Source organism: Alligator mississippiensis, chromosome 2 (genome assembly GCF_030867095.1).
Source record: "Alligator mississippiensis isolate rAllMis1 chromosome 2, rAllMis1, whole genome shotgun sequence".
In the NCBI taxonomy this organism is placed as follows: Eukaryota; Metazoa; Chordata; order Crocodylia; family Alligatoridae; genus Alligator; species Alligator mississippiensis.
The window spans coordinates 172,693,892-172,719,306 of NC_081825.1; the positions used below are offsets into that span (position 1 = coordinate 172,693,892).

The following is a 25,415-nucleotide window of genomic DNA, read 5'->3' on the forward strand; positions in this document are numbered from 1 at the left end:
CTACCTGAGCCCCCCTCCACCCCTTGTCTCAGGACCCCTTCCCGGCAGCTTTGATCCTGGGGGCCAGCGCCGGGACAGAGCTGCCGGGTGCCCACGGACCCGCACCTGCCCCGGCCCGGCCCGGCCCGGCGAGGCGCGGCGCGGCGCGGCATGGGGTAGCCCGGGGCAGGGGGCGGGCCCCAGCGCTGCCCCCCCCCCGTCCGCGCACACGCCCCGGCGCGCGGAGGAAAGTCCTTATAAAGCGCCGCCGCCGGCGCTTCCTCACACGCGGCCGGCCCCGCGCACACGCCCGAGCGCCCGGCCAGACCCCCGCGCCCGGCCCCGCCCGCCTGCTCCTGGCCCCCAGCGGGGCGCAGGGTGAGTGTGAGGGGCCGGGGGCCGTCGGCGTGCGAGGGGTGCGCGTGTAAGGGGAGGGCAGCGCGCGTGTAACGTGCCCGCAGGGCCGGGATCCGGGCGGCCCGCGCACTCGCTCGCGCCAAGAGAGCACCCGCGCACCGGACGTGTCTAGAAGTGTGTGTGTGGGGGGAGGGAGTTTCTGGGGCAGCAGCAGGCGGGTCGGACTGGAGTGTCACACGCGCACCCGTGTGTGTGCGCGCGCGTGTCCCTGTGTATGTGATGTGCAGGGCCCCGGGTGGGCTGCGCCCTGCCGAGAGTCCACGTGGCAGGGCTGCTCGGCCTGGCAGGCACCGGCGGAGCCGTGCAGGACTATTCCTGGCGCGGGGCAGGCGGTGCAGGGAGGTGGGGGGAGCCAAGCATTGGCGGCCCTGGGGGCACTGTGGGGAGAAGGGCACATAGGGACGGTCCTGGGGGTTCTCCAGAGTGCTGCACAGCTGTGTGGGACCCACTGGCAGACACCAGCTGGGAAAAGTGGCAGCTGTGGAAAGGGGAGGTGGGAGCCAGCCTGTGTGGGGCAGGCTGTGGCCACATTGCAGCAAACATCCTGGGAGAAGGGGTCCTGGCTCCACCCCATGCTGTTGTCCTCCCCAGATCCGGCTCTCACTGAGGATGCGTCCCTGCCAAAGTCCCCTGCCACTTCCCCTCAGCCTCCCTTATCACCAGTGTCACATGCCCCCCCCCCCTTCTCAGTGCTGCAGGTCCTGTCTCCAGGCACCTGTTTCCCACAGCTGGCAGTGCCCTGGGTTGGACCTGGCTGGGATACTTTTTTAAAAGAAGTTTTTTGTGTTTCCAGCCAAATTAAGTCCAAATCCATGAGTCAGTCCAGAACCATAAATGGCCCTACAATCAGCAAACATCCTCCACCCCCACCAGGGGCTTCAGATATTTTCAGCATCTTTTGGCAGGCACCCTGGAGGCTTGGGGTTCAGATGCCCCCAAGTTTCTCCTGCCCTCAGCCATATGGCTGCAGGAGTGAGCTAGGGGGGAGCCTCCTATTTCCATAAAATGGTCATTAAGCCTCAACACCTCGGCAGGTACTAAACCATGCCAGAAAAACAGTTATCCCCAGGAGCGCCTAAGGAAAACTGCCATCATGGACCCAGATACGTGGCGTTTCCCCTGCCAGGGCCTGGCTGGAATACACCATGAAGAACCCAGTGTTCCTCGTACCAGCCTGTCCTATTGTAGGAGGAGCTGAGCAGTGTCACAGTGGCTGTCCCTCTCCCTGGCTGGTGTGTCCCTGGCTGTCCTTGGGCCTGTTGGATCCTGTACAGGTGTTGTGTGTGGTTGGCAGACATGCAGGCTCATGAAGCTGCCTGCCTGGGGACCTCCTCCCAACTCCTGTTTGGACAGGACAGGGCAGGTCCTGTAGAACATCACCCAAGTGTGGCTTTGCCCCGTTACCTGTGATTCCTCCCGATCCCTGTGTATCGGGAAGGAGGAGAGGGAGAATGGTCTGGTGGGTAGCATAGGGCTCAGCCCTTGCTCTGCCACCACCTCCTTGAGTGACCTTGGATAACTCACTTAGCTACTCCTGGGCCCACCTACTCTGAGCCCTCCTCAGCCCCAGGCACTAGTGATAGTTTAGTGCTCAGACACTGAGGCAATGGGGTACTGCTTGGCCACTCCAGTGGGGAGAGAGCACAAGGGGGCCTTGCAGCACCTGACCTTTGTTTGGAAGCAGGAGGGTGGATGGGACCAAGGACAGAAGGTGAGAGGGGTCATGTGGGATGGATAGGGACTGGCATGAAAATGGTAGAGCCAAAGTGACATTGGAGGAGGCTCACACACGGGTAGGGAGAGGGGTAAAATGAAGGAAGAGTGTGCAGGAGTGGAAGTGGTGGGGCTGAGAAAGGCGGGGAGGAAGAGGGTTTCACCGGCTAAAGAACCAGTTTTGCTCTAACTGTGTTGAGAGCCAGGGCCTAGGCAAGGGCTTCCCTTCCTCTGTTTTCTTAGGTGGGGGCCATGCACAGATAATGCTCTGCCTCCAGTTGTGTCCAGTTCAGATGTCAATCTGCCCAGCTTTCCTCCAGGCTGCCAGGTTGGCAGCCTTGAAGGCTGTCCTTAGCTTTGCTTGGTGAAACCTGTTCTCTCCCATCCTGGGCTCTTCCTGGGGCTGACATGATCACCCACAACATTCCAAGGCAGGAATGGCTAGCACTGGAGCTCTGCTTCTTACTGGGAGGAGTCCCACCCTGGTCCTGCTTCCCTCACAGGCCTGCAGTATTGCAGGGCTGTGGCACCCCAGCCCTCCCCCTGCTGCAGGGCAGTGCCTGGAATGAGGGTGGGTGCTCAGTGCCAGGGGCTTTCCCCAGGTGGTGATACAGTGCTATGTGTTGCCAGGCGGTGTGCAGGATGGCGCCAACACTACAGCAGGCATACCACCGGCGTTGGTGGATGGCATGCACCGCTGTGCTGGAGAATCTCTTCTTCTCTGCCGTGCTGCTGGGCTGGGGCTCCTTGCTCATCATGCTCAAACACGAGGGCTTCTACTCCCACCTCTGCACAGGTGAGAGCCCCAGGCCCATGGGAAAGCGGGCAGTGCCCTGCCAGAGAAGGGTAGGGCTAACAAGAAAAGCAAGAAGGGCAACTGGGATGGGGAGGAGCTGGTTGCAGGGGTGGGGCTGAAGGAACAGTGCTGGGGGACCCTGGCTGCGCCCTCCTTGCACTGCATATGACTCTTTGGTTCCCACCTCCTTCAGGGGGGCTGGCACAGCTAGGGCCCTGCAAGCCATGCACCTCCCCAGACCACCCAGGCTACTTTAGGCCTCTTCCTCCCTCATCCCAGGCGGGGCAGCAGGGAGCCTGCTAGGGAATGGGTATGTTTGTTGGAGCCCAAGCTACTCTGCCCAGATTAAAGACAGACACACCAACAGAGGGAGGGGCAGACAGACAGGTCTGTGGGGCCAGAAAGTTTCTTCCTTTGCGTCATGAGTCTCCCTCTCTTTCAGGAAAGCCTCCTTCCTCCCCCACCCCTTCCTCTCCCCCCCTCCCCCGCCATATCAATTCAGGACTGCCCTGGGGCATGTCCCCAGAAGGGACCCTGTGTGTGGTGACTTGCCCCAGGGAAGCTGCACTGACCCTATGGGTCTGGATGCCGGCCCATGAGGATGGGGATCAGGCCAAGCCCTTTCAGCCAAGGGAATTGGGGGGCTGGAGTCTTTTGCTCACCCACTACCCCTCTCAAGAGACCCTTACCCCTTTTCTGACAGCACTTGCCTACCCTTCCAAAACCCTTTTGTCCCTTCAGGAGACTCCAGCACAGCTGACAGCCCCTTCTCCCCCTGCCCCATCCCAAAAATCTTCTTGCCCTGTTCCCTAGCAGGACCCCAGCCCTGCCATACCCAGGTCCCGTCACCCATCAGTCCACCCCAGAATGTCACCCTCCCCAGCAGGCCCCACCCCAGGGCTGTGAAAGTGCCATCTTGGAGGGGTGGTGGGACAGTGCTGTTTGGTGCTGGAGTGCATGACTGTGCGGGTCTTATGCAGATGAGAATGCCACCGAGGCCCACGCCAACCTCAGCACAGGGTCCAGGGCCAGGCCACTTGCCTTCCACTGGCCCAGCTGTGTGGAGCAGGAGGAGATGCTGAACCTGGGCTTCACCATTGGCTCCTTCCTGCTCAGCGCAGCCACCCTGCCACTGGGGGTACTCATGGACAAACTGGGCCCACGGCCCCTGCGTCTCCTTGGCAGGTATCGCACAGTGGGGGACGGCAAAGCTGCTGGGTGGGGGGTAGGGGAGAGGGCAGGGATTGTTGGTGCCTGGGAGGGAGTGAGGTGTAGAGCAGGTGCCTGTGGGGTGGGAGGTCCCCTGGGTGCAGGGCAGGATTTCCACGACCCCCAGACACTGAGGTGGAATCCAAGTGCCCCCACTTACGGAGACCCTGTGGTCACCGGGGCTTCTGGGGCAGCTAGCTCAGGCATCTGCATTCTGCTCCCAGGATACCCACCTGACCTAGCTGAGGTCTGGGTGCAAACATCCCAAGTATGCCTCTTTGGGATTTATAGACCAGGCTTCTTTGTGCCTGAGCCTACTGGCTGATGGCAGGGGCCTTTGAGCCCTCCCAATGCTGACTGACAGCACTGGGGAAGGGATTACCCACTTTGTGCCTGGTAGCTCAGTGCTTGGAGCAGTCACCCAGGGAGCAGGAAACCTGGGTTGTAGGTCCTGTCTGCCTGAGGGGACCCAACCCTCAACTCCCGCTTCCAAGAAAGTGCTCTGACCTCCTGGCCATGGGCTAGGTTAAACTGGGGGCTCTCCCCTGCCCCTCCTGCTGTAGTTGGGCAGCTATGAGCTATGGGCCAGAACAGCAAGCAAGCAGGGGCCTAGCTTTGTGGCCCTGGGAAGGGGAGGTCAGGACTCTGCTTCTGCTTTGCAATTGTTCGTGCATTTTATGCAATGACCCAAGTCTCCCCTCATCCAGGGTAGGGCCCCCTCCCTGAGCTACCCAATCAGGCTCCTATTTGCTAGCTCATTTTGGCCCCAGGCTCTTGCATTCGTACCTGCCCCTAGCCAAACATCAGCAGGATGGTGAGCTGAGGCCTCAGCCAGCCTGTACCATAGCTTGGGGTGAGAGTGCTTCCTTTAGAGGTGTGAGATGAGGGTTTAAAGGCCCTCAGCCTGAGGGGATCTAGAGCCCAGGTCTCCCACTTCCTGGGCTGGTGCACTCACTGCTGGGCTACTGGGCAGAAGGCAGGTGTCACTACCACCTGTGTGGGAGTTTCAGGCTGCTGGTCCCTGTCTCAGGAGCACCAAGCCCAGGGCTGCAGAGAGGTGCCCAGGTCTGAGGTAGGCTGGGGAGTCTCTGGGTGTCTGATTGTTCTGTGTCTCTGCAGCTCCAGCTTTGCTATCTCCTGTGCCCTGATGGCCCTGGCTGCCTACAAGCCCCAAGGTGAGGTTAGGTGAATGCCCCATCCCCCAGTGCCTACCAGCCCCTGCAGCCCTGGCCACCCACCCCTTCCCCTGCTACTGCTCAGCCACCTGGGTTGAAGTCTTCCTTCCCCATTCCTCACCTTCTCCCTTTCCTGTGCCATTGGTTCTCCCAGGGAGACCACCTATGTGCATTGCCCTGCCTCACTCAGCTGTTACCTCCAGCTGTTTTCATCACCACCACCCCTACTGCTCATCCTCACCTCCCACTTTCCCATTCTCCCCCCAGTTCTGTCCCCACTGATTTTCCTGGGCCTCTCCCTGAATGGGTTCGGGGGTATCTGCCTGACCTTCACCTCCCTCACGGTGAGTGGCTTTTTGTGCCCTGGGGGGATGGGTGGCAGTGTGGCAGGAGGCTGGGTCTCTCCATGCCCTGGGTTTGGTGATGGCCTCCTCATTCCTGTCCTACCCTGGGCTAGTGATTTCCAGGCCCTGAGTCTGGTGGCAGAGTTTTACCTCCATCCCTGCAAGCAGTGACCAGCACCCACTAGTAGGATATTGGGGGCAGAGGCCTGACATGGGCAGGACTTGGTCAGGCGGTTTAGGGCTAGTTTGTCCCTGCTGCAAAACAGGGGGATCAAGGTGGGGAGGGAGCACTTAACCCTTGGCATGCCGTAACGGGCCAATCCAGACATATGACTCCCCTGTAACAGCCCAGGGCAGTTTAAGTCTGTGCACTAGAAGGAGAAGACCGGGATGTCTGCCTAGTCCAAGCTGGGGAAGGCCTGGCTCCTGTGGGATTTAAGCTTTGCTGGCTTGACCTTCTCTGCTCATTTTTCTGACCCCATGACTCCTTTTTGGGCTTCCAATGGGCTTGCTGTGTCTGTCTGTCCAAGGCAGCCTGGGCAGAGGTGTAAAGAGAAGCTGCCATTGAGGTAGGGAGAGGGAGGGAGACAGGCTGCACATCACTGGGCTGTGGAGATTGGCCAGAGGTAGGTATGGGGGAGGTATGGGACCCTCTTGCCTGAGTGGCACAGCCCCATCCTTGGGGGTCTGTGTGTGTAAGGAAGTGTTGTTCTGAGTGTGCTGGTGTGGACTGTCAGCCTAGGGTTTTGGAGTAGGGGTGTCTCTGGACCTTTGTGTGGGAAGAGGTCTCCTTCCTGGGTATCTTTGTGTCTCTAGGCTGTACATCGAGTCCCTTTGCTCTGGGGGTTGGACTCTTTGTGTGTGTGTCTGCGTGGAGAGTCTCACGCATGTGTGATGGAGGGCGTCCTCTGCGCATGATTGCATATGCGTATTTATGAGGAAATGGTATGTTTTAGAGGGAGTTCTGTATATGTTGAGAGAGTCTGTTCTGCCGATGTGTGTGGTGGCAGTCTTCTGCGTGCCTGCATGTGTGTGTATTTGCGGGAGCTGTGTGTCAAGTGAAGAAGTCTCTTCTGTGCATGTGGTGGGGGAATGGAGTCTGCTTTGTGTGTGTGTACCTAGGGGAGGGATTGTGGGAGTGTGTGGCAGGGGATGGTGAAATCTCTACCGCATATATCAGTGCTTGGTCTTGCTGGGGGTGTGACTGTCTCTCCCTTCAGCATAATGCAGCATGGTCTCACCCTGGGAATGGGGGTGCCCCATCATCATATATACATTTCCCCATGGCCACGGCCCAGCCTGGGCACTTGCCCTGTGCCCAGCTGGAAGCTGCTTTTTTCCCTTCCATGGTTTGTGCTGCTTTGGGTGCTGCACTGGCATAGTCAGTGCTTGTGGACCCTGCATGGTCCTGTTCGCATGGCTGGGCAGTGGCCTGCATTGCAAAGCCCCTTACAGGAGAGACCTTTTGCTAAGTGCTTGGGTCTGGACACTGACTTCAGAGCTGGGGCAGGGGGTGCACCTGTCGATGCTGCTGCCTTGGGCACATGGCAAAGAGGGCGGTTGACAGGGATGACATTTCCATGGGGGTGGAGGGGGTGGTTGGAGGGGCTAGTCCTCAGTGACTCCCCAGAGCAGGTTGGGCCAGGCCAGTCTGTCTGGAATTGCTGGCAGGGGTGTCATGCAGAGGTCACGTCCAGTGGAAGGCGCATGGGCATGTGTGCGGCTGGCTCCCTGAAGGGGTAGAGGGATGGGTGTGTAGGACTGCATGCGTGTCACAGACTGTTCTGGGTTCCAAAAGGGGACTTGTGCCAGAGCAGCAGGTGACCTTGGCATTGAGATTGGTATACCCCTTGGAGCCTGGGGCTGGAAAAGGAGCAGGGGCCATAGCACAGGGCTGGGGGCTCAGGGAGGGGAGAGCTGTGCTGGGCCTGCAGAGCAGGTGTGGGAGGGGCAGGGTTGGGTTCACCTCTGAGGAGGTGATTTCTCCTCCCAGTGCACAAGGGGTTACAGGGCACCCAGGCAGCCCTCCCCCTGCCTATGATGCAGGCTAGGGACAGCCAACAGGAAGGCAGGGGGTGTGCCACGCCCCTACCAGCCTCCCTGCCAGGGCAGGTGCTGATTCTGGCTGTGCACCAGTGCTGCAGTGTTTGTTTACTAAGCCAAGGTGCCCTGCAGGGGGGATCACAGGGGGAGAGGAGCTGGCTTTGCTTCTCCCACACAGGGGACCACTCCCACAACTAGGGTGGCCATCATAGAGGATGTTCTGGTTTTCTGCTACTCTGTCCTCTATTGCTATGAAACCCCACACCTTTATGTCCTCTATTTTTCTCTTCAAGAGGAAAATAGAGGACATAAAGGTGTCCGGTTTCATATCAATAGAGAACAGAGGACACCTAGACTGTCCTCTGCGATGGCCACCCTATCCACAACACAGCCTGACTGCTGGGGGTGGGGTCCCTGCCATGATTGTCTTATCCCCCACACTACCCTCACACTGTGGCCCTGGCTCTGCTCAGTGCTGGGATCCTGAGGAGATGCTAGATTTCAGCTACGGTCCTTCCTCCACCCCATACACTGCTCCACAGGTGGACTGTGGCTCTGGTTTTATGGAAGAGTGGCTGGGCTGGAGCAGATGGGAGCCCAAATCTGCCCCCACTGCTCTGTTACTGCCCTAATGGGACCCAGACTGTATCCAGGACACCTTCTTTGGGCAGGAGGAGACATGGTTCTGCATCTTTCCACCCCTCTCAAAAGTGCTTCCTTCCTGGGACCCCGCTCCAAAGCATCCCCTCCCCCCTGGGTGACCCCCTCCCCACACCTGAGTGGGTCTGGGCCCCCTTAGCTGGAGTTTCGTATCCCTCAGGCCTTGCCTGGGCTTGGTTGGGGGAAGGCCATTGGGGGAAGGGGGTAATGCAGATGGGCTCAGGATGGGGTGGGGGATGGGCAGGGGCTGTTCCCTTGCTGGGTCTTCTCCCCTCCCCAGCACTACCCTAACCTCTGCATCCTCCCCAGCTGCCCAATATGTTTGGGAACCTGCGCTCCACCTTCATGGCTCTCATGATCGGCTCCTATGCCTCCTCGGCTGTCACCTTCCCTGGAGTCAAGGTACAGAGCAGTGAGATGGGGGGAGGGGACGCAGGGTCAGATCCTACTCCCAACTCCCACACCCCAGGCAGCTGATGGAGGGGTCAGAAAGCCCTCCCTTCAGGGGCAGGGCTGCGCCAGGCAAACAAGGCCCAGGATGCCAGCCAGCCCCACCCGGTTGGCTGTGCCCATGCCCCTGACCCCCTGCTCTGCCCCCTCCAGCTGATTTATGATGTGGGCATCTCCTTCATTTCCATCATGCTGACCTGGGCAGGCCTGGCCTGTCTCATCTTCCTCAACTGCTTCCTCAACTGGCCCAAGGAGTCCTTCCCAGCACCTGAGGAGGCCAGCTACACGTGCGTGAGCACAAGGGGTGCTGTGGGGAGCAGGGCAGGAACAGTGGCTATGTGGAAGTTCTCCATACTCTAGTCCCAGGCTCTTCCAACAGGGACCAATGTCCCCAGTGGGGAAGAGGGTGCTGTGGGGTGGCCATGGTTGGTGTCCCTAGTGGGGGGGCGGGTTGTGGGTTGGCTGAGATGGGTGGAGGCATTAGCTGTCTTCACCCCACCCTGCCCCCAAACAGAAAGAAGATCAAGCTGAGTGGGCTGGCGCTGGACCACAAAGTGACTGGTGACCGCTTCTACACCCATGTCACCACTGTAGGGCACCGCCTCAGCCAGAAGGAGACATCACTGAAGGAGGGCAAGGCACTGTATCCCTCCACGCAGGACCTGTGCCACGGGGACACGGCACCTACTGAACGTATGTGCCTGGCTGGACCTTAGAGAAACCGCATCAGGGCTGGGGGATCAGGGCAGCTCTGGTTGAGGTGCCCTGCAGCAGTGATACCACAGCATCCAGAGCATCCAGCAGAGCCCCTGCTGGGCTCTGTGTGTCCAGGGCAGGGTTTGAGTAGCAGGGTGTGTGGGGAGGAACACTCCCCAGCAGGGTGTGTGGGTCAGTATCCCACAGTGGGCATGATGGGTGCAGAGTGCCCAGGCAAGCCAGGCCAGCAATGGAGGGCAGTGTGGGGGGCTTTGGGTGTCCAGAGCACCACTAGATGGCACACGGGGGCAGGATGGGGGGGGCAGGTGTGTGGGGTGCAGTGTGTCAGGGTCCCCCCTGTTGGGATGGGGTGTAAGAGGTTCTGGGTTTCCCTGGGGAAACGGGGCATGAGGGAGAGGTGTCTGTACCCATGTTTGTTTGAGGATTGTCAGCCCCAGGGCTGCAGGGTGGGAGGGTGCCGCAGTGTGTCTGAGGGCAGGGGTGGGGAGTGTCCCATGTCAGCTGTAGCCCCTGCTTCAGCAGCTGCACCCTGTAAGCCCAAGTAACTCTTGCATCAGTCTGGCTGCCCAGGCTGGTGGCTCTGTTTGGGCTCTGGCTCCACCTGCTGACAGGTGCCTGAAGCTGCACTTCCCATGGCATGGACCTACAGTTCCTGGGCTGGATCATGCTGCCCTTTCCCCAGGAGGTCTTGACCCACAGGAGGAGCTGAGCTACTTGGGGAGGCAGGGCCAGCCCATGGACACCCGCAGGGGTCCTGTCTTCGAGCCCCCTACACTATAACCCAACACACTGCACCCCTTTCTCAGCACTGGGACAGAACTCATGAGTCCAGCCGGAGTAGTGAGCTCCCACAGATAGGAAGAAGTGGGGGTGAAGGGAGTCACCCCATGGGGTGGAACTGGGGCATCTGGGGGCAGGGGCAGATACCATGTTAATAGCTCTCGTCTGTGCTGTAGGCTCAGTCCCCTTCCGCCGCAGCGTCTGTTCCCCCATCTTCCTGTGGAGCCTGATCACCATGGGCATGACCCAGCTGCGCATCATCTTCTACATGGCCGCCATGAACAAGATGCTAGAGTTCCAGGTCACCGGTGGCAGCAAAGATGGTGAGAGTATGAGCCGGGGGGGGGGGGGCTGGGCCTTGTGGGTAAGGAGTTATTGGGGCATTTGACAAGATAGATGGGGGGTTGCTGGAGGGGCTGTGGAGGGCTCCTGCATCCTGTGTTACTTTTGGGGGTAGGGGCTTGGGTGTGTTTGGGGAAGGGGCCCACCTCTCTCCAGTGTGTACAGGGGCACAGGGGTCTAGATCTTGGGTGGGTGTTGCGCGCGGGGAGGGGTGGCAGATGGGAGCAGGGGAGTGACCCTCCACTTACCCCGTGTCTCTTTTCTGGATGCTGCGGTGTCAGAAAACCTGCAGGAGGAGGCGGAGCACATAGGTAGGACCCTGGGCGTGAGCACGGAGTGGGGGGAGAGGTCTGCACCCTGTACTTCTGGGCTGCTGGCTCCCCCTTGAGGGGGCAGGACAGGTGGTTATGTGAGCAGCCCTGGGGGAGCCCCTGGCCCAGCACAGAGCCTTTGAGAGATGAGAAGGAGGGGCTGAAGTAGGGTCTCCCCTGCGGGGTGGTGGACAGGTTGTCCCCCTTTGCACCATGTTGGCAAGGAAAGTGTCTCCTTGTGGGGTGGATCCAGCCCTGGGGAAGTGAGGCCTGGGCACAGGATTCCACTGTGGGGCAGGATGAGGCACCAGCTTTCCTCCCTTGCGCTGTAGGTGGAGTATGCATGTGGGCTCGCCCCAGTGGGATGGGGTATGAATTTGGGGATACCCATATGGGCAGTGCTCTCCTTGTGGGGCAGTGCTCTCTGTAGTGGGCAGAGCTGTCTCCATCTGGGTAGAGTGGGGTATGCCTCCCTCACCATGGGGCAGGCCCTGGTGTAGGGCTCTCACACTCTCCCCGCTTTCCCTTCTGAGCAGTGGCCATCTACTCCTCCATCTTTGGGGTCATGCAGTTGCTCTGCCTCTTCACCTGCCCCTTCATTGGCTACGTGATGGACTGGCACATAAAGGACTGTGTGGACAGCCCGCTGGGCTCTGGGGACAGAGCATCAGGGTGAGAACACACGTATGCACCTGTATGTGGGCACCCTGGTGCTGGGCATGGGTCTCACTGGGTGGTCCTGGCCATTGTGCCTTGGGTGCACAGCCTCTGCGAGCTGTGGGTTGACATATTTCCTGCTGTTCACAGGGCCGGGCCGAAAAAGCCAGCGGCCAAGCCCCGGTACTGTAAGGTGCAGAAGCTCACCAATGCCATCCGTGCTTTCACTTTCACCAACATACTACTTGTGGGCTTCGGTGTCACCTGTCTCATTGACAATCTGCCTTTGCAGGTAACTCCTGTCATGCTCCCCATGCCTCCCCCTGCTTGCAGCCATGCCCCTGGTCTGCCCTTCTCCCCCTCCACCTACTCTGACCCATCCTCTCCCAACAGTTCCTGACCTTTGTGCTGCACACCATGGTGCGAGGGTTCTTCCACTCTGCCTGTGGGGGCCTCTATGCTGCTGTGTGAGTTGTTCTGCACCCATGCCCAGCCCTCCTCCCCCATTGCACCTAGCATCTGGTTTTGGGGCCTGCCCTGTACGTAGGGGCCTGCCCTGTACTGCTTCCCCCCCCTCCCCCCCCCCCCGGTGGTGTAGGCCATGGAAGTTGGGGTGGGAAGCTTCATTGGGCAGGACTGATGGTCACACGGGAAGGAAAGGGGACAGAATCAGCTTCCCCTTCCGAGCCCCTGTAGCAGTCCCCCTTATCCTAGTCTTTCTCCCCTCACCTCTGCATGCTTTCACATATTCACTCCCTCATGCAAACATTCATGTGCAGGATTGGAGGGGGTCATTGAAATCGGTTGAGGGGTGTTCCTAGGGCTCACGCAGGGGGTGAGACAATGCCCACTGTGCAGAGCCCTCATTAACTGCTTGGCCTTTGGTGACAGGTATCCATCCAATCACTTCGGCACCCTGACGGGCCTGCAGTCACTCATCAGTGCCGTCTTTGCCTTGCTCCAGCAGCCACTGTTCATGGCAATGGTGGGGCCACTGCAAGGCAACCCCTTCTGGGTAAGCCAGGGGCTGGAGCTGGGCACCTCCTGGGACCCCCCTATACCTCATGTCCTCCTCATGTTCCCTGCTGGAGGAGACTTCACACACATACCTGAACCCCCACACATATACCTCCTCACAGCCAGTTGCACACCCCCCACACATACACATTCCCTCTTTACATAATCACACACATACACACAATCCTATGCATCCCCAGCATCCACACATTCATTCATCTCACACACTCACATCCGCTCCCCCAACATAAACACATTTACGCACCCCCTGACACGCACTCACGGACACATTTACACATGTGCACCCTGTGGAGATGTCATGTGGAGACATACAGTGCCTTTGGGGAGCTTTGCTTGGCCCAGACTCCTTTCCTAATGGGAGCAGGGACTAGGACAGGGTGGGGGTGGGTCATCACCTCATGGCCTTAGCCCTAATGGGGCAGGTGCTTTGCAGAGCCCCCAGAATTTGCCCTGGGAGTGGCACCCAGTTGATTGATTACTTTGCACTGGAGAGGATCATGTTCAGTGCCAGGGGCAGGGTGTGTGATTTGTACTGGATTGCCCCCAGCCTCACCTGCCTGCTCATGGTTTACTGGGGGAAGGAACAGGGTGCACAGGTGGAGGAATGGCTGGACTGGGGTGGCGAAGGGCTTTCCCCCCATCACTCTTCCCCCTCGCCTCAGTTTCCAGTGATCATGGCTGCCTGCCTGCCTGCCATCCAGCTCCAACTGGCAGCTTTGCCAGCCAGGCCACATAACTTGGGAGGGGCTGGCTCTGCTGGGAAGGAGAACATGGCTGCTGCGCTGGCCCCTTTCCCAGCATGCTGTGCACATCAAACAGGGGTGGGGAACAAACATATTTTGGTGGTTGAATCACGGAGTGGGTAGCTCAGCTGCAAGATGAAATCATTGCTTTCCTTACCCCCCCTCCAAAATCCCTCCCACATGTCTTTCCCCCTCCTCAGGTCAATTTAAGTCTCCTCATCTTCTCATTCCTGGGCTTCCTGCTCCCTTGCTACCTTTGCTACTTCCGCCGGACCCTGCTCTGTGACCAGGCTGCTCCAGGAGGCCCCACAGACCAGGCCGAAGGGGCTCAAGTGAAGCTCAAGGACAGCGTGGCCACCAATGGCAAGCTGAGCACTGACGACACTGCAGCATAGTCCGAGGAAAGGGGATGGGAAAGGGGGGGGGGGGGGGGGAGCGTGGGTGACAGCAAACAAAATGCCAGATCCGCTCATCAACCGATTGCCAAGCAGATGGGATGAGACACCCAGAGCAGGAAAAAGAAACACTTGTAGGTTTCTGTACACGGGAGCCATGGAAATAGTCAGGCTGCGTCAGATTTCTAACCATTATATATATATATATATATATATATATATATATATATATATATATATATATATCTATATCTAGAGAGAGAGAGATCTATATATTTTTGCAGGGTACTTTAAAAAGCTCCGTGGCCTTAAATAGCTAACCAAAGAATGGGGTGAGCCTGTGAGCCCCAACGCAGAGGATGCCTCGCTTATGAAGTTCTCCACATTGGAAAGGAGCTCTGGTCTGGATGTTAATCATATTGATGATAACCTGTAACACTTACCAGGAGTTGACTGCAAGGTGCTGGGTAAGGGTTGTGATTCCCCCACATCGTAGATGGAGAAACTTTCTTCCTAGCCAAAATCTGGGGTGGGATAAAGTTCATTTCTGTCTTTTATGCCCCAAAGTGCTGTCATTGGCACTTACTCCTTGCTAAACACCCCTTCTCTGCCAACTGAGGTATCAGTGAATTTTTCACTTCAAAAAGGGACAAGGCAGGCTACCCTTGTCAGACAGCACAGGGGTGTCCATAAAGTTTCCTCTTATAGGTTACCATGTGCTTCTTATAGGGAGGTGTTGATAAAGGTCTCCCTTTTCTTTAGAAGTACAATGTCATTCTCTGTCTGGGGTGTCAATAAAGTTTCCTTTTCTTGTAGGTCATGTTATGCTAACAGTGAGGTGTGACTAAAGTTCCCTTTATTTTAGGAACCCCACAACATCCTGCCTGCCTGGATTGTTGATCAAGTGCCTCCTCTTCCCCCTCATTTTTCTTAAGCCACCTCTCTAGAACAGGGCTACCACTGCCACTGGGATGGGGCTCAGTATGCCTGTAGAACATGGACGTATTTTTCATGTGTTTCACTTGGTTGGGATAGAGAAACAAATTCCTACATTCAGAACTATCACTTGGTAAGGGTGGACCAGATCTGATAACGGGCCAGTGGGTTCTGAGCTCCCCTAGGGCTTCCTGAGAGGGGAGAAAAGGAAGGACTGAAGGTCTAGCCAAGTGAGTCATAATCCAGGTTAGTCTTGACTCTTTTGGAGAACAATGTCACCAGCATCCATGGCAACTGTTTACCTTCCAGTGACACTGTGGCAGGCAAGTCCCTGCCTGTTTCTGCAATATTGCCACCCTATGGTAGCCAGAAATGGGATTGGCTGGGCAATGGTGGGAATGGGTCCATGACCCCTTCCCCTTCTCTGTAAGCTCCCTTGTCTGTCCCGTCCAGAATCACTGGTGTTCCTTAGCCTGCAAGGGATTTAATTTATTGTTCTGCTTGTATATTTCATAGGAAATAAAATGGCAAACATGAGGCTTGGTTTTGATTGTACCTTGGAAAACCTGTTGTTTCACTCCAGACCATGTCATACTTCACTGGGGACTTCCCAAAATCCAATAGCAGGGCCCCTCAAAAGAGATTATTAAAAAAACTGGGGTCAGAAGGAAAAGATGAAAAACTAGCCAATAAACAGGGACCAAGGGACAGAGCTGAGGAGATTTTTTTTTTGCTTGAAACATTTTGTCAGTAAAAACTGCAGCACAGAAACATTTAATAAATGAATCTCTCCTTTATTATTTTTGCCAAATTGTCACATTGGAGAGGGGAAAAAATAGGAGAGAAAAGTTGAAACATTTTGTTTTGACATTTGTGAAATGCAGTGTTTTGATTTTTTTGCATGCGAGATGATTTTGTGTTTTGAAATTTCCTTCCATTTTATATATTTTTTAAAAAAAAATTTAAAAGCTTGACTAGGAAATACTTCATTTGACCCAAAATAATTTCTGTTTTACTAAAAAATGTCAAAAACAATTACATTTTGGGCAGACCAGAATCCAGCTTGCTTTGCTTTATCCTTTTGAATTACCAGTGAACCCAACATCCATTCTTTGTCCACATCTGGCAAGTACGTTGCAACCACCCCTTTTCACTGTGGCAGAAATTAGTTTATGCACAAGGTCCCCTATTGACTCCATGGATGGTCTGAAGGAGGACAGATACAGTGAGGCAGCTGGAGGGATCGAGCAGATAGGTTGGTTGGTCAAGTTGATGTTGCAGCAAGGGGCTCCAAAGGGAATGGAGTGGGTAGTGAGCTGTCAAAGGAAAGTCAGTGCTAGACATGTAGATGGGCACCCCCTGGAAAGGAAGATGTGCAAATGGGATCATGATGCCTATGTTACCCCTTTGTGCGGCTTCATCTGAGTGCTAGGTGCAGTACTGGGCACCCCAACTCCACGCTGAAGTGGCAGAATGAGGAGTTCATAGAGGCACTGGTAGGACCAAGTGGGGCACTGCAAGCCAGGGGCTGGACCAGCAGGTGCCCCCCTTGGTAATGGGAACAGGCTGTTCTCATGCTTCAGGGAGGCACAACCAGCTCTGACCTACAGCCCCTGAGGACCAGGACCTTAGGGTTGTTGCTCATTGGTTGTTATCTAGATTAGATGGACATCATCCTCAGTGCTGCTGTCTTCATCCAAGTTACAGCTTGTGATGGTGTGTCAGGACAAAGTAGACCTGGCTGTAGGATATTGGTTACATTCCTTCTGCTGCCTCCAGCAGGATGTGCTATCTCCTGGCAGACAGTGCCAGCCCAGTCAGTAGCACCAGGGGGCACTGGGCCCCAGTACAGTTCTCAAGGGCTACTGTGCTGCTGTTAGCTCTGCCTGTCAGAGGATGCTTACGTTTGGGTGGGTGGGTTTTTAGTAGGGAAAGACTAATCATCCCAATGTCCCAGCAAGCTGACCTTGCTAGTACTTTCATTCCACCTTCCCTCAGTTGCTGGTAAAAAGTAATTTGGGCACAACCACGTCCTGCACTTCTCAATTGCTATGTGTGAGGGGGTGGCATTAACAGCAGCTGCTGTGCTCCACTCCTGAAGTAGCTGCATTTCAGTGCCAGGGCAAGCAGCCTTGCAGGGCTGACAGGCCTTGTATAAAGGTTGGCTGTGTTCCTGCTAGTGCCCTGTTTTTGCTGGGATAAGGGATCTGTATCCCCTGATCTAGCACAGCCCAGCACCTTCCCTGAAGCTTTAGACCTGGCATTATGGCCCTTATGGGGTGTACCAGGTGTAGCCATTCACCTCTGTGGGAGTGGGCTCAGTGACCCAGCAGATCCTTTTCAGTCCTGCATTCCCAAGACCAGCAGAGCCAGCCTCAGCAGGGCTGGATTAGTATGACAACAGAGAAGGGGCAATATACAGTAGTAGCCTGTCCACCTACAGGGCTGAGGGAAGGGATGTCTCTGGACCCCTTAGACCTTACTACATATTGGATCTCAGGCATTAGATGAAAATGCACCTGTGGTTGGGTGGCAGGGTGTTTGAGTCAGCATTTATTCTTTGGGGAGGGAGGTTTTGATGTGCACGTGCGCACGCACACACATAGAGTGGAATTGAAGAGAAAGACACACACACGAGGCAGATCACACAGGCAGAGGTTGTGCGTGCGCGCGCACACACACACACACACACACACACACACACACTCTCTCTCTCTCTCTTCAAACGTCCTGTCCCATCAGGCCAGGGGACCTGAGAACAGAGGGGGGGTGGAAATTAATGAAGGCTTTTGCTTGAGGAAATTGCCTAATGCTTTAACTGAAACAAATTTTGGCAAGGCAAATGGGCAAGTGAACAGCCAGGCCAGGGACTGCCGCACCCTGCAGCCATGGAGGGAGATCTTCCTCCCACACCTGGGACCAAATCCTTGTGCAAGTGCAGAACAGGAAAGGTAGGGATAGGCTGCTAGCAGTGGGCTGAAGGGCAGGGCAGGAGGGGAGGCTGAGAGATTAGAGGTGACACGCAGCACTAGATGAAAGCACTGGGTTGGCTGGGGAGATCCCTGGCTCTGGTGCTGTCCTGCTGGGTGATCTTGAACAAGGCACATTACCTCTCAGTGCCTCAGTTTCCCCAGTTAAAGTATGGGAGACTTGCAGCAGGCCAGGGGCAGGCCTGGATTTCTAATCTATTGTGCTAAGTAGCTACGTTTCCCAGCTCACAGACTGCATACGCAAAAAAGTGTCAGGAAGTTGCCTTTCCCATGTCCTGCCTGCTTCCTGCTGGCAGAGCCTGAGGCGTAATTCCTTGTGAGGGCCCCTAGGTGCACTACAGCTCCATGTGCAGGGGGAGGGAGAGAAAAAGTGGGGCAATAATTCCAGCTGAGTGTCTGAAAGTGAATCTAGCCCATGAGCTTCTGCATCCCACTGAGGGGCAAAGCTCCCCTGTGAGGTGCTGAGAGGCAAAAACTCTCCAAAGAGACTGCCACAGAGCAAGGCAATGGCAAAAATAGGAATAGCATTGAGAAGTCCTGGCTCCCAGACCCCCTGTTCCAGCTCACCAGATCCTTCTCATCTCCCCAAGCTGAGACACAACTCAGGAGTCCTGGCTTCCAGCTCCTCCCCGTTCTGCCCCACTCCAGCCCAGCAGATTGGACTTCCTATCTAAATGACTTATCTAAATATGTAGCAACACTACTGTCCCAGGTGGGCACCTATTATTCACAGCACCTTTTCCAGTTGGCCCACGTGGACTTAAGTACAAGGGTGGTAGGAAGCCCAGGACCACCACTGGGTGGAGGCTTGGAAGGGTAGCTCCCACAATTTTGTCAAGTCTGTCAGTGTGGGATGATGCAACAGTGCTGGGGAACCTAGCAGGCAGAGACTGGGGACCCTTTACCACTATTTCTGCATCAGCCAAAAGAACAGGCAGAGGGGTTTGTCTTGGGGGATGGGGGGAGTAGGAGATACCCCTGAATAAACCCCCCTTATACTCACAGATATTCCAGAGAGCTGAGGTCATGCCAGCCTACTTGTGGGGAAGTGTCTGCTCTTATCAGCACATGACATGTGGGTTAAAACTTCTACCACTGGCACATATTCAGGTGGGGCATAACTCTTCCTTAGCCCCAAGGTTGTACCCACCACCAGGGCAGTGCCATAGGGAGGCTCTTGGTGACCAGGAGCAGGACAAGCAGGTGGCCAGCAGGTGAGCTGGGTGGGGAGTCACAGCAGGAGTCCATGGAGGGCTGTGCATCTTACCTTGACCACTACAGGAGTCACACCTCTGTAAGTACCAAACGGCTGCCCACACAAGAGGGTAAGGTCCAGGGCCAGACACAGTTTGAGGGCAAACCTCCCGCTGTCCCCCTCAGCCTTGTGGACCTGGCAAGTTTTGGAATCCTTATGCCCCTGCAAAGATGTTTTCTGGCTTCCCATGGTGACATCCTCCACATGTCACCCTATCATTGCTCCCCTGCACACTTGCACAGGACTGTTTTGGGGCTAGGCAAAGGCCAGGCCAGGCATACCTATCACAGGCATGACAGGCCAAGAGGTGCTCCCCTGTCCCCCCGCCCCACACACACACACATCCCTATCACACACCTCACTGGGGCAGGCCAGGGAATAGCATGGAGAGAAGAGGGGTATGCATGCATGCATGTTCACTGGGCTAGGGATAGAGATGAGGTGTGAGTGTGTGTATAAGAGGGCAGACAGTCATGCTGAGGGACAGCACTGCCCAGTGTTTCTGGCAGAGCTCCCCCTACAACCCCTGGCCTTCCAGCTGGGAACCCCCCTCAGAGAGTTATTGGCCACCCTATCCATTTCTAGCAGTGCCATAGCAATGAAGTTTGGTGCCTGGGGCAAAGCCTGCAGTGGCAGCCCACCCTAGCCCCTCGCACAGATCCAGGGGGGTGGGGTACATGCCCCCCTCCCCCCATGCTTGCCCGGGAGTGCACACAGCAGCTTTCCCCTGTTCCTGTGCCGCCCCCCCCACAAATGAGCTGCTTGTAATTCCATCCCACGTCCTGCCCTGGCTGGGCAGTGCCTGTTGGCGACCCCTTGCTTTGGCGCCTGGAGCAGTTGCCCCTCTTTCTCCCCCACACTGCCACGGCACTGATGTCTAGCATTTGCGGGTTCTTCATGGTCATTTCTGCCTTCCAATATTCACAGGACTCTGGAAGGCCTCAGAGGGGGTAATCCAAGCTGTTCTCATTCCTACAGCACCTCCTGCAGCCTGGCAATGCTCCCAGGGCTCCTGTGCAGAGCTGTCAGCATGGACATGAATCTGGCATGCTTCATCAACTCCCCCAATACCTGCCAGTTCTGTAAGCAGAAGGAGAGACCTTGAATGCACCAGGCTGTAGCCCCTCTACTGCTTCCTCAGGAACCTCTTGAGGTTCTGGCTGCACTTCTCCCAGCAACTTTTCATGTGTGTACTTCTCATCCATGGTCCCAAGTCCCAGGACCACCTGGTGAATTTCTTCCTGACTCTGGCCATATTCATCATCTACTAGACCAGGAAGGAGGCCCTGGCCAGGGGGGAACCCAGGCATCTGTGGGGCTGTTTTCCTGTCACTCTGTGCATGTTTCTGCTCAGTTTCATTGGGCAGTGACCACAGACTCCTTGGCTATGTTGGGGGGCCAGTTGGTGCTGGCTACAGTTTTATGCTTGGTGACCCTTCAGGACCCTCATTATCAACCTGTAACCTTCACTTTCCTCCATTTTATCATTTGGTGTCCCCAGTAATCACTTTATATGCACCCTGTAATTGAGGAAGGCTTATAGTTTCCTAGTGGGCCTAGGCCCACTGCTTCTTTTGCATATCAGATATGCCTGGCCATGTTCCCAGGCTGGGTTGGAGCAGGAATATCAGCAAGCATATGTATAGTTATGCACAATTATGCAAATATATGCAAAATATCATAAATTAGATTTTTGTTTTCAAAGATTGGCGGGGGGGCAGTGTAAAGAGAGAGACAAAGGGAGAAAGAGAGAGAGAGTGAGTAGATCTCTCTAGGTACTATCTAAACCAGCACTTCTCAACCCGTGGGCCATGACCCATAAGTGGGTTGTGCAGGAATGTATGAAAGGGTCGTGAACAAACTTAAAAAATGGATCAACAAACTTTAAAAATGGAATCTCTTTTAAAGGAGAAAAACATCAGAGTTCCAGCCTGCAAGGGAAAAGCCACAGTTTCCCATGTTTTTCTCCTTTAAAGGAGAATCAATTTTTAAAGTTTGTTTGTGACCCTTTCATATATTCCTGCGACCCACTTTTGGGTTGTGACCCATGGGGAACAGTGGATTGGGAGTGAGGGACACTGTGTTGGCCATCAATGTTTACAAATGGGTCCTGGTACAAAAAAAGGTTGAGAACCACTTATCTGGACCACAAAAGCCCAGGTTTTCCCACCTCGGTGGTGCCACTGGGGTGCTCTTGCTCAAGTGGCTATTACACTTGCTGGTTTCCCCCTCCCAAAACAAATTCTGCAGCCCTGGCACCTTCTTGCCTCTCTTTCAACTGTGCCTTGACCCTCCCCCCAGCCCATGCTTTGCACATACCCACTGCCAAATCTGTGCACAACGTTGGCACAGGTGCACAACACATCCTGCTGTGGGAGCCCCACAAGTGTTACTGCATTGCAACCCAGCATGGTACCCCTGGGCTTAGTCAGGAGAAAGGGGGTAGGAGGTGGCAGCTTAGTGCTGAGAGTCAATTCTGATGGTGGACGATAGTTACAACTTGCCTCCAGATTTTCTTTCTTCTTTGGAAGAGCCTCCACAATGCTGTAAAGGAGCTGACCTGCATTTTGCATTTTGGCTTCTATTCTGCGCAGGAAAGCACACAAACACCAACAGGCTTTCCCTATGCCTGAAGAAGGGTATTTGTGCCAGAAAGCTTGCAAAGAACAAATTTTCCAACTATTTAGTTGGTCTAACAAAGGGTATCTACCCAAAAAATTGTGTATGTAAAGGAACTGAAGGATCAAGTTCCAGGTCTTCTGAAAGTCAGTGTGCCCAGAGAGCCCATTCTAGGGGGTAGTCATCTAATTCCAAGTCTTCCCCAGGGTGCTTGTCTATAGGGTCTCTCGGGCTCAGGGATCCAGTTGTCCCAGGAGCACAGAGCAGAAGAGGTCAGGGGGGAGAAGCAGTGGTCTTTGCCTCTCCTCTACCCCACCCCCAAATCCACTGAGAGAGAGCTTGCTCAGTGCTCTTTAACTCTTCTCTACCCAGTGGGCAGCGGTGCAGTGGGGCTCAAGCCCAGCAAGTGGCACTGCAGTGTCATGCCCAGGTTGGCCATAGGCCCATACTAGGGTATGGGTGTGTGGAGTGGGGAAATCTCACACTCACCAACCCATGTGATCCCAGGTGGCAGTGCAGGGTGTTGGGCTCCACCCCGTGGGTGAGACACCCCTGCCCTACACCATGCCTCCACTTCAGCCCTAACTGGGTGTAAAACAACAGGCCTGGGAAATTGCCAGAGCTTCTCTCAGCTGCTCCCACTCAGCCAAGCCCTCTCCTCTTCCCTATGAAACTTGGCCTCCCTCTCAGCCCACGTTAATCCCCCTCCCCCAAATAATCCACCCCGGGGAGATTATCAGAAGCTGCTCTGAGCTCCTTGTAATCCCAGAGGGGGTGGGGGGGCACTCAGCCCATTTTAGCCAGGGAAAGGGAAGAATTTTGTGGCTCCCAGCATCTTGGCCTGAGCGTGGAAGAACCCTGTACCTCACAGTCTCTCTCCAGGCACTGCCCCCCACTCCAGGACAGGGAGCCTGGCCTGAGGTCTCCACATGCAGGACCCCAGCCTGCTCCCTGAGCACTGTGCCCCACCACAGAGCATGGATGAGGCCCTGAGGCTGGGGTCCCCTTAGGCACCAGGCCCAGCAGCCCTGGGCATCCAGAGCAGAGATGGCAGGGGAGACAGGCATTCATATGGACGTGGCAGAGACAGATTTCCCCTTACCCCTGCCAGGCCAGGCCAGGCTAGGGCAGTGCTGGGCTCAGGGGGACAGACTAGACCTGGAAGTGGGTTTCTCCACAGCAAAATGCCCCCAGTCCCCTGACCTGCCTCCCCAAACCTGTGATGGGGGTGGGGGGGGGGGCGAGGGGGTGGAGGGTTGATGTGGGAGGTGTGGGGGAAGAGGCTGCTGAAGTTGGTGGGGGGCATCTCCCCCACCCTGCCCTGAAGCTGGAAGGTTGGGGGGGGGGGGGCATCTGCTTTTTGCATTGGAGTGGGGTGGAAGTGGGCACAGCAGAGGGCAGTGGAGAAGATAGATGTAAGTTGAGGGGGAGGCTAGTACACTACCCAGAGAGGCCTGGGGAGGGTGGCCAGGAACATAGAGATGTGGGGTCTTGGATCTGCCATGCTCCCCAAGCCTTTACAGCACTTTTCAACCCCCAGCCTCAGACCTCAGGCTACAGTACAGAAGAGGGGTCCCCGCTGGGCCTGTGGCAGGAAAGGGTTAACACCAGCTCTGTGCTAGAGTGGGAGGTTCCCACTTAGTCAGCACTGCCAATTCCTGTAACTGGGGGGAGAAGGTGCTAACTGGGGTGGGAGGGGTGTGGAGATGGGAGGGGTGGGGAGAAGGGTGTTGCAGCAGGCTGGGGGGGGGGGGTGCTGGGGAGGGGCCAGGGCAATGGTCCAGGCCCTGTGTGTCACTCCCAACTGCATTCTCACACTTAGGTGACCAGGGAGAGAGCAAGAAAGAGAGATCGTGTGTGTGTGTGTGTGTGTGTGTGTGTGTGTGTGTGTGTGTGTGTGTATACCTGTGTGTGTTTGTGTGTGTGGGAGGGGTTTGCTGTTGATGTGCACACACTCAGGTTGTGCTATGTGTGTGCATACGTGCAAGATGCACACATTTTCACCTGTCTATGGTGTGCCTCTTTGAACACACAGTGGGAGTGCTTTGTGTGCATGCCTACGTGCAGGTATTCTTTGTGTGCGTGTGTGCACACGTGTGGGTGTGCATGTGTGTGTATATGGACATATGAACAATTGTCTTTGGAGTGTCAGCTACTCCACAGTAGGTGCCCATGTATATGCTTTTATCCCATGACAGAAGCTAAACCAGGGTTTTATCTCCTTCCATGGCTAAACTACTGCCGTGTGGCTTTTCCTTCACCTGTGTTGTGTACAGGTGATTACCACAGAGCAGCTGATGTGCTGTACAGCCCTGCCCCTTTGCCTACTTCCATATCCTCTTCCTAGACTTGTGTGCAAAGTACGCTCCAGAAGCTTACTCAAAGTCTTGACTGGTGTCCTCAAGGTGAGTGTACCTGGTGCTGTATGTGTGCATAGGTGAGCATCTGTCTTCTGAACGTGTGCTCCTGCCATCGCCAGGTCCCTTGCCCCTCAGGTAGCTGGGGGTGCTCACACACACACACACACACACGTGCACACACACAGTTCTGGGCTGCTTAGCCAGCACCCTCCAGGCTGGGGTTGGGGAGTGAGAAGACAACTCCTCCACACATACCCCATAATTGGCTGCTGGAGCACAACTCAAGCCTTGTTGGTGCGAGGGAGCCAAGCCTCAGGCTCCAGAGCCAGGAGTCCTGGGATGACGGCAGGTTCAACCTGCAGAGAGAAATAACTTGGTGGATCTAGTAGGAGGGGAATGCAAGGCAGGAATGTGAGCAACACAGCAAAGCTGCTGGAGTGTACAGAAAATCTGGGACTGTCATTTGTGGGGGGTGGGGTCATGGGGAGGAGGACTGCTCCATATGCTCCAGTGGGGGTTGACTCCCCTGCCTCAGGGCCTGCCTGCATCCCCTCTAACACCTCCTCCCTTCCACCTCAACCTGCCTCCCCTCCCCACTTTCGCTTAGCTCCCCCTCAGGCCTGTGCCTTTGTTGCTCCATGGTGGGGGGAGTCCCATCTCTAAGCCAGCTCCGCCCTCAGCTTCCCCCAACACAGGAAGGGTTACCCTGGCTCCCAGCCCCAAGTAGGGGTTGCATGGGATGGAGGGAGGGGGACAGAGCTCTGTCCCTGCCTAGAGGGGCTGGCAGGGGTAGGTGCCTTCCTGGGTGTGGGCAGCTGGCTGGGTGTGCAGATCGGGGCAGGATGATGGAGGAGGTGTCCTCAGGGAGTAGAAAGCGCGGAGCTGGAGAGTGCAGGTCATCCTGGGACTGGGACATGTTTACGCCAGGCAGCTCTCTCTGCAGCCCCTGCCAAAGCGGGGTTAGCTGGGTGGGGATGGGACTGCATGGCCCAGGGCTGCCCAGATGTGAAGTAAGGGGGTGCCCTGGTTGGGTGGGCAGAGGGGTGGCACACAGGGACAGGGGTGTGTGGCCCTGGGTGCAGGTACCAGCTGCAGGTCCAATGGGGGATGGGGAGGGACATGCCAAGGTGAGCGCTGCCTTTTGTGTTTCAGAAGGTCTGATGGACTGCAGGACATTAAACATTTATGGTAACTGGACACTCCCCGCACGTGGCACAGTCCGCTCAGAATGCCACACAGGTCACCTTAATGGCCGGCAGCCCTGCCTGGCGCCACAAGCTTCCCCATAGCAGCGCTGGCTTGGCCCCAGCACTGTGAGCTTCCCTATGGCAGTGCCGTTAGTGTCCAGGTTGAACCCTATTGTGAGTTTACCAGCAAATGTGACCTAGCAGAGTCCAGGTTGCACCCAGTTTCTTCTTTACAGCAGTGACCTGGAAGTGTGTGTTGGGGGGGGGGGGGGGTCGGGAGGGGTGTCAGTACATCAGTG

General features: G+C 56.1%; 1 protein-coding gene across 4 annotated transcripts; it reads left to right on the plus strand.

Moving 5' to 3' along the window:
* Window positions 1-209: 209 nt before the first annotated feature.
* Window positions 210-15,242, plus strand: SLC43A1 (solute carrier family 43 member 1). 4 transcript variants are annotated; one of them, XM_014597147.3, is made up of 15 exons: window positions 242-357; window positions 2,740-2,905; window positions 3,886-4,090; window positions 5,234-5,289; window positions 5,557-5,633; window positions 8,646-8,738; window positions 8,940-9,073; window positions 9,301-9,479; window positions 10,460-10,606; window positions 10,907-10,936; window positions 11,473-11,608; window positions 11,744-11,885; window positions 11,987-12,060; window positions 12,485-12,608; window positions 13,575-15,242. In XM_014597147.3, the coding sequence occupies exons 2-15, from the start codon at window positions 2,752-2,754 to the stop codon at window positions 13,767-13,769; spliced, it is 1,746 nt and encodes a 581-aa protein (XP_014452633.1). In that variant the 5' UTR covers window positions 242-357; window positions 2,740-2,751; the 3' UTR covers window positions 13,770-15,242. The 4 variants fall into 4 exon arrangements, with proteins under 4 accessions (XP_059578420.1, XP_059578419.1, XP_059578421.1 ...); XM_059722437.1 differs by lacking the exon at window positions 2,740-2,905 and having other exon boundaries at window positions 210-357; XM_059722436.1 differs by lacking the exon at window positions 11,987-12,060 and having other exon boundaries at window positions 240-357; window positions 13,575-13,742.
* The last annotated feature ends 10,173 nt before the right edge of the window (window positions 15,243-25,415 follow it).

Coding starts and splice junctions, on each gene's coding strand:
- SLC43A1 (XM_014597147.3), top strand. CDS start 2,752: ATGGCGCCAACACTACAGCAGGCATACCACCGGCGTTGGTGGATGGCA. Junction 11,609..11,743: donor TCTGGGGACAGAGCATCAGG/GTGAGAACACAC, acceptor TGCTGTTCACAG/GGCCGGGCCGAAAAAGCCAG. Junction 11,886..11,986: donor TTGACAATCTGCCTTTGCAG/GTAACTCCTGTC, acceptor CTCTCCCAACAG/TTCCTGACCTTTGTGCTGCA.